The sequence below is a fragment of the Lolium rigidum genome, chromosome 5 (assembly GCF_022539505.1).
Source record: "Lolium rigidum isolate FL_2022 chromosome 5, APGP_CSIRO_Lrig_0.1, whole genome shotgun sequence".
In the NCBI taxonomy this organism is placed as follows: Eukaryota; Viridiplantae; Streptophyta; class Magnoliopsida; order Poales; family Poaceae; genus Lolium; species Lolium rigidum.
The window spans coordinates 20,952,167-20,965,303 of record NC_061512.1 but is presented as its reverse complement, the minus strand read 5'-3'; the positions used below and the strand labels follow the sequence as shown (position 1 = coordinate 20,965,303).

At 42.3% G+C, this 13,137-nt stretch overlaps 1 protein-coding gene across 1 annotated transcript; it reads left to right on the top strand.

Moving 5' to 3' along the window:
- The first annotated feature begins 3,627 nt into the window (after positions 1-3,627).
- Positions 3,628-12,478, top strand: LOC124651602 (wall-associated receptor kinase 3-like). The gene is made up of 3 exons (XM_047190654.1): positions 3,628-4,543; positions 8,038-8,193; positions 11,472-12,478. Exons 1-3 carry the CDS (start codon positions 3,628-3,630, stop codon positions 12,476-12,478), a joined length of 2,079 nt encoding a protein of 692 aa, XP_047046610.1.
- The last annotated feature ends 659 nt before the right edge of the window (positions 12,479-13,137 follow it).

The following is a 13,137-nucleotide window of genomic DNA, read 5'->3' as shown; positions in this document are numbered from 1 at the left end:
CACCGGCTTGTCCTTGGGCACTCGCTGGGCTGCACGATGGTGAGCGCCATGGCAGCGGCTAGGGCGCAACTGCATACACGTCAACTCCTGTACCTGTACACCGAACGCCCGTTGGTGGAGCTGGACCTGCACTTTGGGCGCGCTGAGCCCGTACGTCAAGTGCCTGGATGAACCTGTCCGCCGGACTTCTTCTGAGAGCTGAGCTGCTTGTCGCGTGTTCCGGGCTGCGCCTATACACCGAGCCGCTCCTGTATATATGCTGCCGCCGAGCTGCGCCTATGCGTCGAGCACAAGGCCGAACCGGTACGCCGGGCCGCTTCCATGAGCCGAGCGGTACGCCGTGTACCTGTACGTCGAGAAGCCGGGGCTGCACCTGTATGCCGGTGACTCCCCTCCACGGTGTTGCCCTCATCGACTCCAGCTCGCCGCGAACGGACAGGTGACGGCGAACTTCGTTGGTGTGACAGACGCGCCGGCCGTTGGGCTGCACAATGGCGAACGCCATGGCAGCGGCGTCCGACTCACCACCACCATGCTAGCTGCGAGGCAGAAACAAGAAGAGGGATTGGCCATATTATTCGTGATTCTCACCATTGGGAAAGCTGAGCTTCGCCTCCATGGATGCTTCTCCGATCTTGCTCCTGGCTTGATGGATGTATGGAGATGGATGAGTTTGTCGCCGTGTACGAGAGCTGGGTTTCTTCTCCCGTGCGTGTCTTCTGCCTCCGGCTGGTCTTTTCTTTTTCCTCAGATGCCTTGATCCCTTGCCTTTTATAGGCGGCAGCCCAGCCACCAGATAAGGATACGGCCGTGACTTCCGCAACCAATTCCCCGATATCCTCAGCTCAATTTCTTTCGTAGGAGCCACGTCTTATCTTCATGAGGTTGGCTCGCTGTTTAAATCTCTTCTGCTTCTAGAACCTCTGGATGGTATGACGGGAAAAGTGTTGTTTCGGAACTCTCCTCCGAGATAACATGTCACGTATGCGAGTCTACATCCGGCCGATCGACTCAGCTCATGCACAAGCCGTGTTGAACCGGACTCATATACGTAGGTGCAATAATCGAACATCTTATACATGCACGTAACAACCAATGGACTCATTGATCGTTGTGTGGATGTCTCCGGCCGATCGACGACTGCACCTGTCAGGTGGACCTCTCCGGCCGGCCACCTGGTATACCGTATATGTATTCACCGTATTTAACATGTATACGTACAACTTACAAACACGGTGAAGATTGATTTGCATCTGCAGTTTCGCATATACTAGCTGCCTGCCTGGTCGTGAATCTGGCCGTGTATGCACATATAAATGATGAGGGACAGGCTCGAATGTGTGTTTGCATAGTCTCCATGCTTAGCCTCTGATATAATTAATCGCTGCCATATAAAATCCAATTTGCCTTAGCACTCGGATATAATCTAAATTTTATACAGCCACTGCATAAATCTTGTCGAACAATAAGATGAAGAACTAAGTCAAGATTCAAATGTGAACTCAAATTACTGTCCCCAAAATTATGACATTTTTTCCTACAAAACCTATAACATTCAAATGATAACCTAAACCTAGTCGCCATTCATAAGAGATTTTGTTCCCTCTAAGGTTTTGTTTAAAGCACAAAAAATTTCCCCTCATTTTCAAATGCATGCATACTGATGCACAAAATCTAAATCTGGCCCGAGGTTGGTCCTAAATGTTGGGATGTTACAACCACTCAGCAGCGACAGTTTTTTCTTGTAGTACGCTGCGACACATATGTTTTCTCTTTACTCATTTGATGTTTCAAAGACTAGGAGCACAACGTCCAACCTAAGAGGAAGTGCTTTCTTTCTCTCCACATCTAGCTATCCGTCAGCCTTGAGAGTCGACTCCCACTTAGCCGCCATAGATCCAACCTCTCCTGCGGTTGGTGCCCTTGCTAGGTGGCCACGAGATGTGCTAGGACGAGGGATGGATCTTGTACAGGTAGATCTACATTTGTCTTTGGCTTTATGCTACTTTTAGGATTCATGCCGCTATGTTTCTTCCTCCTTGGCTAGTTTACGACGACCCCAAACGACGCTGGAGCTAGGCAACTCCTCCTGCAGTCTATTTCCATGGTGGATATGTTGCAGTGCTGGAGATGGCAAAGGACATTTTAGTAAAATTGCTGGTCTGGTGTTTTTCGTCTGGATCCAGAACAATTCTTCGAGATTTCTTCTCCTGGCCCGGCATTGTGGCGAGAGGGTGGAGAAGAGCAGAGTGCTATATTTTAGAGCTGGAGAAAGAAGGGGATGTCAGTTTGTGCTGCAATCTGGAGAATACTACATGGTGGCCATGTTCGATGTCGTGATATGTGGCCGATACGGAGACATCTCCAAGCGCCAAATTTTGGCGTTTCTTCAACCTCATATGCCGAGGCCTCTTTCCGAGATCGGCTGCGGTGTCTCAGATCCAGTGGGGAGGACTAAAGGACTGGATTCCCTTTTCTTATTTTGTTCTAGGGTCCGCTGTGCAAATTTCTAGGACTATGTTGTATATTTTTATTTTTATTAGTGCTGTATGTTTAAAATGTATCCCACTGGCAATAATATAAAGCACCATCCGGGGTCCTTCTAGATCACTCTTCCCGTTTTTTTTAAAAAAAAAAGAGACTAGGAGCACTATTCCCACAAAAGATACTCTTTGTACACTGTCCATATTCTTGTGATCTCCCTATCCCAAAGCGTAAAACCACATAAGAGAATATGCATATTAGCCAAACATCAGTAGATAGAAGCAATCTCCCTGGGCAGGGACATTTTATAGGGAAAACTCAATTTAGCTCTCGGGTGCATATGTTCCCTGTAACAGAATTTTTTTTTGAAATGTCGAATTTTTTTGATAAATAAATCTACATGTATGTCTCCATGATATATGTTCGTTCGTCAACTTTCGCGAAAAAACGATAATTTTTATGGTCTATGTCAAAAAGAGAAAACAATTCTTGTGAAAACTATTATTTTTAGCATCAAGTTTTATCTTTTTTACACACGCCACATAACAAGTTGAATTTTCATGAAACGACTTTGTGAGCGTGTAGCACGTGAAGATGTATGTGCGAATTTTTTGTTTCAAAATTTTCAACATTTCAATATGTGTCTAAGATGCATTTCAAAATAAAGGGGGCATATGCACCCATGTGCCAAAACATCACTCTGCTTTTTATATTATTATTATACGTTCTTCAAGACGGCTGCATATTTTCAAATCTCCTAGCTCACTTCAATGCATGATGTCATACTTTGTCTGTGATCCTTCCCTTTACATTCGTCATAAACCCGGAGGCCAAAAAAGTATTGGATTAATTGGGAAAAAGTCATTGCTTGATTTAGACATATTGTGTCTAAGATTCCAAGGCTCGGAGTACTTTTCTTTCTCTGTAATCCTCAACGAGGTCGTGGTACAAGTTAAAAAAGGAAACCAATAATAGAATAGGGCTATTTTGAATTCCCCGTGACTTTCGAAGCTTCCTCGATGTAGTGCCCGTTCACGTGAATGGGCAGGGGTGCATATGCTATTTAAACAGGGACGGTAACTGTGTGATCAGTACAAGTTACAAAGCGAGAGCCACACCGTCGAGAGAGAAGTATAGCTAGGGATGTCGAAGACAGTAGAGTTGGTGCTACTTATTGCGCTAGCAGGAATAGTTACGGCAGATGCTGCCTCTAACAACGTCACCGACGGCCCGCACAGCTGCGGGGGCGTTGAAGTCCCCTACCCGTTCGGCATCGTCGACGACACCGGCAATGGCAACTTCCGCCATGGCGAGGAGGGGTTCCGTGTCGCCTGTGAGGCCGGCAAGCCGGTATTCCCCCTCATCGGCGATAGAAAATCCGTCCCGATGGGCAATTTCTCCATCAAGACGTCGGAGGTTACCGTGTGGCTGCCTGTAAGGTGGCAGTGCTACAACCCCTCCGGTAATCTGAACGGGTCATCGGACTACTGGAACATAAATTTCAACAACAAGCGCGTGTATCGCCTCTCCAGCACACACAACTCCTTCTTTATACTCGGCTGCAACACCCTGGGCTATCTCTGGAGCATGCTGGCCGACGACAGCGCCTACAACCAGCTCATCGGCTGCACGGGCTATTGCAGAAACAACCAGAGCGCGGTGGACGGCGTCTGCCATGGCGTAGGCTGCTGCGAGACTTCCATCCCGCGGGGCCTCATTGACAACAAGCTATACTTTATCCGCATCTTCGACGATGTCAATGTCAGCTCGATCAGCTTCAGCCCCTGCGATTACGCGTTTGTGGTGCAGAAGGGCTACTACACCTTCCAAACCGCCGACCTGAACATGAACCTGCACCAGGCCCCGCGGTCCATGCCGGTGAGGCTCGACTGGGCTATCCGTGACAGCCCCACGTGCGAGGAGGCCATGAAGAACAAGGGAAATTACGCCTGCATAAGCTCCAACAGCAACTGCCTCAATTCCACCAATGGACCTGGATACATCTGCAACTGCAGCGGCGGCTACCAGGGCAATCCCTATACTGAATATGGTTGTACCGGTACGTTCCTCCTTGAACACGCGCGTTCCAAAATTCCTTTTCATAAGTTGTATTACCCTGCTAGCTCCGATCCACACTTCTCATGTGTAACTATCCCTTCAGATAAAATTTGGGAAACTGAACCTCTTTCTACTATACATTAATGTCATTGTATTATCGCGAGACTGCTCTTTTTTACTACATTAATGTCATTTTATTAGCGCACGACTGCCCTTTTTCTACTACATTATTGTCATTAAGATTATTGTAAACTTGAAATACTAAGTGATTTATTTCCCAAACAATGATTTCAGTGTACAATTCATCTTTATATGGGAGTACTTAGCTTAGTTTGTCTCAACGTGATCGTAAAAACTAACACGTGGTTGTATGTCTTGACCATTTTTTGCCTAAAAAATAGTCTCCGGTGATTTATAAAGTTGCCACCGTATTGGTTCTAAAATCAGCACATCCTTGTTACAAAATAGGCAGGCCACTTAAAGCCAGATTTTTTTCGCAAAACATGCTGACATGAGATGTACCCGTAGGTTCTAGGCCATCATCAATCCACACACAGGATTTTCCCTCCATTATGTGGCCTTATCGATCATTTTTACGTTTGTCATCTTTGTGCATCTGGCATACTCCCTCCCTTTCATAAAATAAGGCATATAGATTTAGTTAGGAGTCAATGTTTTTTTAAGTTTGACCATCTTTTAGACAAAACAATTAATATCATTAATATCAATAAATTAAATCAACAATCATAATATATTTATAAATATTGTAAATGCATGTATTTTCTTGTATATATTTGGTCAAATTAGCAAACTTGGACCTTTGATCAAATTTATATGCCTTGATAGTGGTAACTTAGCTTGTTTCAATTCATATTTTCCTCAATAGCTTTTCTTTGTACCATAATAAAGATTTCCCTTTTTTCATTCTCACATCTATTAACTAGCTAGTAAATTAATAATTTTGGAAATCTAAAACTAGCAAGATAGTTATGGACACATTTTTGTACTGGCATATATAGTTATCTGACCCGTTTAATGCGATCTGTGCAATGAACACTTTGAAAAATTTACGAAATAAATCAGACATACGAGTAGAATATTTGGTTTTGCTAAAAACCCAAAATATAATTATAGGTGAGTCGATGTTGCAATACTTAGGTTTCTTAATTTTTTTAAACATCCTGAAATATTTTATGCAAATACGAAAACAAAAAAATTATTGTTCTGTAAAAGTAAGTTCAAGAAAAACGAAGCATTAATCAAGATGCTATTGAGATAATATAATGACCACTATATGTGCCACGTAAAAAATCCATAGACGAAAAGTCAATTCAATTCAGGAAACCAACCATTGTAACAAGAATTGTAGAAAAGAATAAAGGCCAAGAACAAATACATGGCCCATGTAAAGCGCCACAATATTGAGCTGTCTAGTTCACTATGAAGCATGATCCATATTTGCCCTAGGAAGATGACTCAAAACGCCCGTAGGTTGGTCCTTCATGCATGGAAGGCAACACCCATCAGGTCCGTTCTATCCGTTTGAATCCCCACAGATTTTTTTTTTTTTGAGCACAGAATCCCCACAGATAAGACTATAAGCTCGAACGGAGCGGCCCATTTTATGGCTTATCCTTGTTTCGTCCGTTTTGATCCAAAGTTCGCTTAAGGGCATCTCCATTGGAGCCATGCAAATGGACTAAAATCGTTAAGAATGCATCTGTGCGGATAAAAAACGTGTTCCAGCGGCTAAACGCAAAATGACCGAACATCCGTTCTGACGCAAACATGGACCAAATGTGCGTTAAGAATACGTATGCGCGGACGCTCCGCGTGTCCGTTCACATCCATTGGGCCTGCATGCCCCACTCTCTCCTCCTTTAATGCAGGCCAGACCCATGTGCTAGCTCCCTCCTGACAACACATATGGTATTTGTCTCTCTCTCAATGCATGACAGGCTCTTGCGGTAAAAAAATACATCTTTACCGCTAAAGATGGGGCAGATACATACGGACACGTGACCATTTTTTATGTCCATACAAACGCACATAGACATAAATTGTATCGAAAATGGGTCATCCCGTTCCCGTTGGAGATGCCCTAAATCTATGGTAAGCATGTCCGTTTATGTATGTCGCATCCGGCCCAACACCACTTCCCAGTATCTCTCGCATCCACTTCCCGTGCTGTTTCTCTCTTGCGCACGGCAGCGAACCACCGCGCCGCGACACCGTCCAAACCACCAGGCCAGCGCAGAGCAGCCCAGCCCCGGGCCCAACACCAGCGCCTCCGCTGCCAGCGGCCACCAACTCATGCTGCTCCTAGCCGAGCAGTCCCCAACTTTCTCTATCTAATTTTCTAGATTTACTGTTTGATTGGATTCTGGCCGTATATGTGTTGTTGGATTGGATTCCGGCCGTTGCAAGCTGTGCTAGTTCGTTCTCTATCTAATTATCTTGTTGGTTTTTATCTCCACATCGAAAGGTGATTCCTGGCAACTTTGGGTTGAATGGAGATTAAAAAAAAATGGACATGTCCGCGTCAAATGGGCGCCTTCACCAACGTTGTTACATCATTTTTATCGGATTTGCATCATTGCGAAATAAAATTCTGCTACAACATTCCTGTGGACTTGGATCATGAGAAACTTATTGTACAACCGTTATATGATTTTGCACAATTTCATCATAGGAATAAATGTTTTGCTACAATAGATCTACGGTTTTGCTGCAGTAACACATAACTTTTGATACGAGGTTGCTACAACAACACAAACTTTTTACTACGAGGTCTCCGGTGAGGTCTTTGGTGAGCTCTTTGCCGATATGTCCCAAGAGATCTATGCGGGATGGGTCTTTTTTTTTTCTCTTGTGACTGAACCTTTTCTAGCTAATGTAGCAAATCCCCGGAGGCACTCAATAATGGCATATGTTGTACTCCCATCTAGACCAACAAGAAGTCATTATGTCCACCCGTAATCGTGTCCATGATTACCACAACTGCGAAGTGGGCCTTGACCTCTATGTACAACTCCCCGTCTTGAACAAGAAACTCTAGTGACAACATATTGTGAGCGCTCATGAATTACCAATGAGTTAATCAAAATGTTTGGTTTTACTTAATCCTTTTGAATTGCCATTTTTTCTACATTTTCTGATATTACTTAATTTTTTCATCAATCTCATTAGAACTCTGAAAGAAATTCTTTTTTGCAATATAAACAAATTCTTTCTATTTCTATGTTTTATAGTTTTTTCAACATTTTTTATTTTTTTCAAGGTTATTATTACATGCACATTAATCATGTCATCTTTAGTACGTAACTCTTAGGTCCGGGACCAAAGTTTTCCGGCATGCAGAAGTTAAATTAATTGGTTTGGATTATTTTGATCAAGCTTATTAACTCGGTCACTAGTTTCTATATGGAAAAATATACTTTTTTCTATGTCAGTTCAATAGTGTGTTCTGCTGACTACAGTTAATAAACAATGCAGATATCAATGAGTGTGACGACCCTGATGCTTGCGGGGGAACCTGCGAGAACACGCAAGGTTCCTACAAATGTAGATGCGACAAGGGCACACACAGTGTTAATCCGTACACAACGCCGTGCGTGCCAAATTTGACACGGAAACAGAAGATCGCCATAGGTATATACACTGTAGTTATTCTGCAATTTTATTATATTAGAATTTAGATCTACTGTTTGTTTGCCGCTTTGTGGATTGCATATATTAGGTTCATTGGTCACTTATTTGTTATGATCGTAATACATGGTTGGACAAAAATGTTACCATTACATTCCATAAAAATGAATTAAGATAGGAAATTATTTCACTTTGTTCTATCAAAGTTTTTTATTTGTACAACCTGATGGACGAAAACTATCAACTAGAACGACATGTGAATAAGAGATTTTAATAAATAAGTTATAATGGGGCCGGAGCTCTACCTTTTAATCTATATAAGTAGAAAGGGAACAAAGGCCAAGCTGCCACTACTCCCAAAGCTGGTCCACCTGCGAGGCACCCGCATGAACATCCTCTTTCGAAAACCCCAAGAAAAAAAAATGGATATTGATCTAAGCATATTGGGAGGGTGCCCCGAGGATTTGTGAGAACCTCCCACTTGGCGCCAACATGTCAGTGTACAACGTGTATGCAAAAGCAGTTGGTTGCCCAATTCTAAGAGCCATGTCCTTCCAACCGAGATCCAAATAACATGTGGTGCATCGTTTCTGGTGGAGACATGCAAAAATGGAAAGCGGGTCCTGGGACCAACCCTTGCTAGAGAGTCAGTCGATAGTCCAAAAACTCTTTTGAAGGGTTATCCAGTCAAAGATCCTTCACTTGGGCAGCCCTGATGTGCCGCACACCAGGGGTGGAACCTGTAGGAGATGGAGCCTCTAAATTGTGTGTGATAAGATGAATTGGATGAGTAGAGTCCATTCAAATTCCGCGTCTAGATAATGGAGACATGTATTCGTGGTTGTAAAGTTCCGACACAACTTATTTAGAGAGCGACAAATTGTACAAAATGGTTGGCCCTGAAGAGGTGGAGCTAGTGTTTGCTATGCGAAGCTTGGGCGACTGTACTAGATTTATGGTTGGATATTTGAGAAATGTTGGGATCGGGTCTTTGTGGCAGGTGATGTCTAGCCAATCAGAGTGCTATAAATTGGCGGTACTCCTGTCCCTAGGTGTGACGGCGGTGGAAGCATTGCAGATTTGTCGGTCAATATCATTGCATGAAGTGGGTAAGCAAATCCAACATATGTGCGGCGAGGCACATTCATGCAAGATCAACCCAAAGTGGAGAGCACAACAGAGTTTATCAAGGTCGAGAATATCAAGCTCGCCGAGATCCTTATGCCTTCAAACTCAATCCCAATTAACATTGCATTTCCCACCAGCCTAGAGGAAGCTTCTACATTTCTTGATGAAAGGTGTGAGCATTCCTTTGCCGACCTTCAGTGTCGTGAGTAAGTAAATCAAGTAAGATGATAGATTTAACTTGGTCATGGTGGCTCTTCCTACCATTGCAATGAGTCTTCCTTGCCATGTGCTTGTTTTGGTTGTATACTTATCCATGATTAACTAGACATCCACGCGACTGAGGCGACCCCGGGGAGACAAGTGGCCCGAGATACTTGATGGGGAAGGCAACCCTAGGTGTTGGGAAGTCCTAGAGAGTAGTCTAGCTCAATGTTTTGGCAGTTGATGGGGGTGAAGTCACTCTTGGAAATATTCTTGCAAGGTCCATTGACCAAGCTAATGTTTTCCAAAATAACTGAGAGGGTCCATAACATCCTTTCTGATGGCTGCCAGAAAACCAATGCATCATCTACGTAGGCATAGGTACATGTCGTGGTGGATCTTCGTGACAATGGCTAAAGGAGACTGCCTTGAGTTTTCATATGAAGTATCCGCGGGAGAGGGTCAAAAGATATGTCAAATGATAGTGGATAGAGGGTCCCCTTGACGAAGTCCACGGCCATGCATGATATTTGAGCCAGGGATAGTGTTGAGAGGTATCCTCAAGGAGGAGGTGCATAGCCACCTACCCGACAAGAAGGAAACCACATCACACAATGTCAAATGCTTTGGTGATACCCCACTTGGCTCGAAGGATGGGAGGTTTTATTTCCTATGAATGCACTAGGAGCTCTACAGACATACATGAAGTTGTCATGGATTTTTTAAATTTTAATTCTGAAGTGGTGAACTTGAATATTATTAAGCTGCGGAACATTAGACTAGCTCAATGAACAAGTTAACAAAATTACATGAAATACTCTGAAAGTTACGAGAGCAAATTTTGGAGATAAAAAAGATTTATTTTCCAAAGGAAAGGCTCAGTTTTACAAAAAGGTTTGTGCTCAATAAGACTATACAGCCACGAGAAGCTTACGAGGACGAGACCTTGTCTCAAGTTTTCTTTAAGTGCTAACATTGCAAATGGCTCTTTAAAAATGAATAAGCAACTTTCCAATGTATTCTCCAGTGTTCTCTCATAGGTGCTACCGAGGGCGAGAACTTGTCTCAAGTTTTTTTTGCAGGGCAACCTTGTCTCAAGTTGGGTACCGCTCTAGTTTTTTCCTAGTTTTTAGCTTGATTAGTGGGTATTAATTTTTATTTGGATTCAGCTAGGGTGTTTCATTCTAGAAAATTGGCCGCCAAATTTTCCATCATGGACGTGGAATCAGTCATTATCTATGAAATAACTAAAATTTTCGCTTGTGGGGATAGGAATTGTGCAATCTAAATTAATTTACCGCACTTTAGATTGCTCAATTCTAGTCCCCCGAGCGAAAATTTTAGGTATTTTATAGATAATGGCTGATCTTCCACGTCCATGATGGAAAATTTGGAGACCAATTGTAGATTGAAACACCCTAGCCGAAACCAAATAAATTTTAACACCCACTAATCCAGCTAAAAACTAGCAAAACCCTATAGTGGTACTCATCTTGAGACAAGGTCACCCTGCAAAAAAAAAAACTTGAGACATGTTCTCGCCCTCGTTAGCACCTATCTGAGAACGGGAGAAGACATTGGAAAGTTACTTCTTGGTATTTAAAGAGCCATTTGCGCTTGTTGTTGTCCACTCAACATTAGTTAATTCGTGATCCACTAATGTTGGTATATCATGTTTAAGTTAGACCGAGCTAACATATACTACACACTTTTCTAGTTGTTATAAATTAAATCACGATTTCTAGTTAAATACATCTCAAAAAAATTGAACATAACTACCTGAGTATTTTTAGTACATGCCACTAATTATATTATCTATGATTCTTATTCTCGATATACAAACTATTCAAATTTTAATATTCGAGCGTCAGTAAAATCAATTACAGAAGTATTTTTTTACATTCTTTTATTCATCAGAGGAATAAGGTCATGGATTTTGTTTTGTTTTGCAGGTGCATCAGTTGTGGTAGTAGTTAGTGTCTTCATCATAATAGTTATCGCATTCTTCTGGATTCTTGCCAAAGAGAAAAGAAAGATGAAAAAACTTTTTCAAAAGAATGGTGGACCAACATTGGAAAAGCTTAATAATATAAAGCTATTCACAAAGGAAGATATCAAGAAAATTCGGAAAACTAGCACATACATTGGAAAAGGTGCCTTCGGTAGTGTTTACAGTGGGCGCATCGAGGACAGTAATCAAGCAGTTGCAGTGAAGGAGCCCATCAATGGTACTTCGGCGGACAAGGGTCAGTTTGTAAATGAGATCATCATTCAGTCTCGAGTTATCCACAGGAACATTGTCAAGCTCGTAGGCTGTTGCTTAGAAGTTGACATTCCAATCTTGGTCTATGAGTTTATTCGCAATGGCAGCCTGGATGATATTCTCCATGGTGGCAGGAAGGTGCCTCTCAGTATGGGTCTCCGTCTAAAAATTGCTGCAGAATCAGCAGAAGGTCTAGCTTATATGCATTCGAAAGCAAATACCACAATCCTTCATGGTGATGTTAAACCTGCTAATATACTTTTAACCGATGATTTTGTACCGAAGATCTCAGATTTTGGTATATCTAGGTTAATTGCCACAGATCTGCAACACACTGCACATGTTATTGGTGATATGAGTTATATGGATCCCGTATATTTTCAAACAGGTCTACTCACAAAAAAGAGTGATGTCTACAGTTTTGGAGTCTTGCTGTTGGAGCTCATTACAAGAAATAAGGCCTCGCATTCTGACAACAACAGTTTACTCAGGAATTTTCTTGATGCTTATACAAAGCACAAATCTGTCACGGAGCTCGTAGACAAGGAACTTGTAGAGTTAGATGATCCGGAGCTTATTCAAAGTTTGACAGTGATGATTAACCAATGTGTAAATCTCGATGTCAATCAGAGGCCTGAGATGACAGATGTAGAAGAGCGTCTTCATGAAATGTTAAGGAGGTATGATAGTAAATAAGATGATCTTTCAAATTAATGATCATGTGGTTTCATGGCAGTTCATGCATGACCAATTGGAGGGACAAAGTAGTATAAGAAATGATCATGTAACGTGCATCTGCTTATAAATGTTACATTTACTTTCCTACAAATATGGTACTACTAGTATCAGTAGAAACCATGTACTTTTAATGTGCTTTCTGTATGTACGTACTCCAATCTCCTTGGTATAAATGCTAGAGGAGGAAGCTTGTACCTCGGACCGAATAGATGGCGGTGTGTGTTTTGATTGTAATGATTAGCTTGTGATTGCTGAAATGAATGTGATTTGACTTGTTTGGAACATTCTCCCTCCGCTCACAATTACCCTGCATTTTAGGTTTAACCAAAGTTAAATATTACAAAGACTAGTTGAATGCCCGTGCCTTGCTACAGGCCCCTAAGTTAAGTTTTGTGAGCGTTACCACGGCACAAACCTGAAAATTTGTAAGGCTTGATCACGATTTGATTTGCACTTTAACAAAATGGCATGTACACACCAAAAAAAAGGAAAAACTTTTTGATGTGTACACCCGCATGCTCTTCTCTTTTCAGTCAAAATGACTACCCTAGCGCTTAATCAGACCTATATTTTTTCTATGCATGAGAATCCATTCTCTTTCATTGTAACAAAGTTTC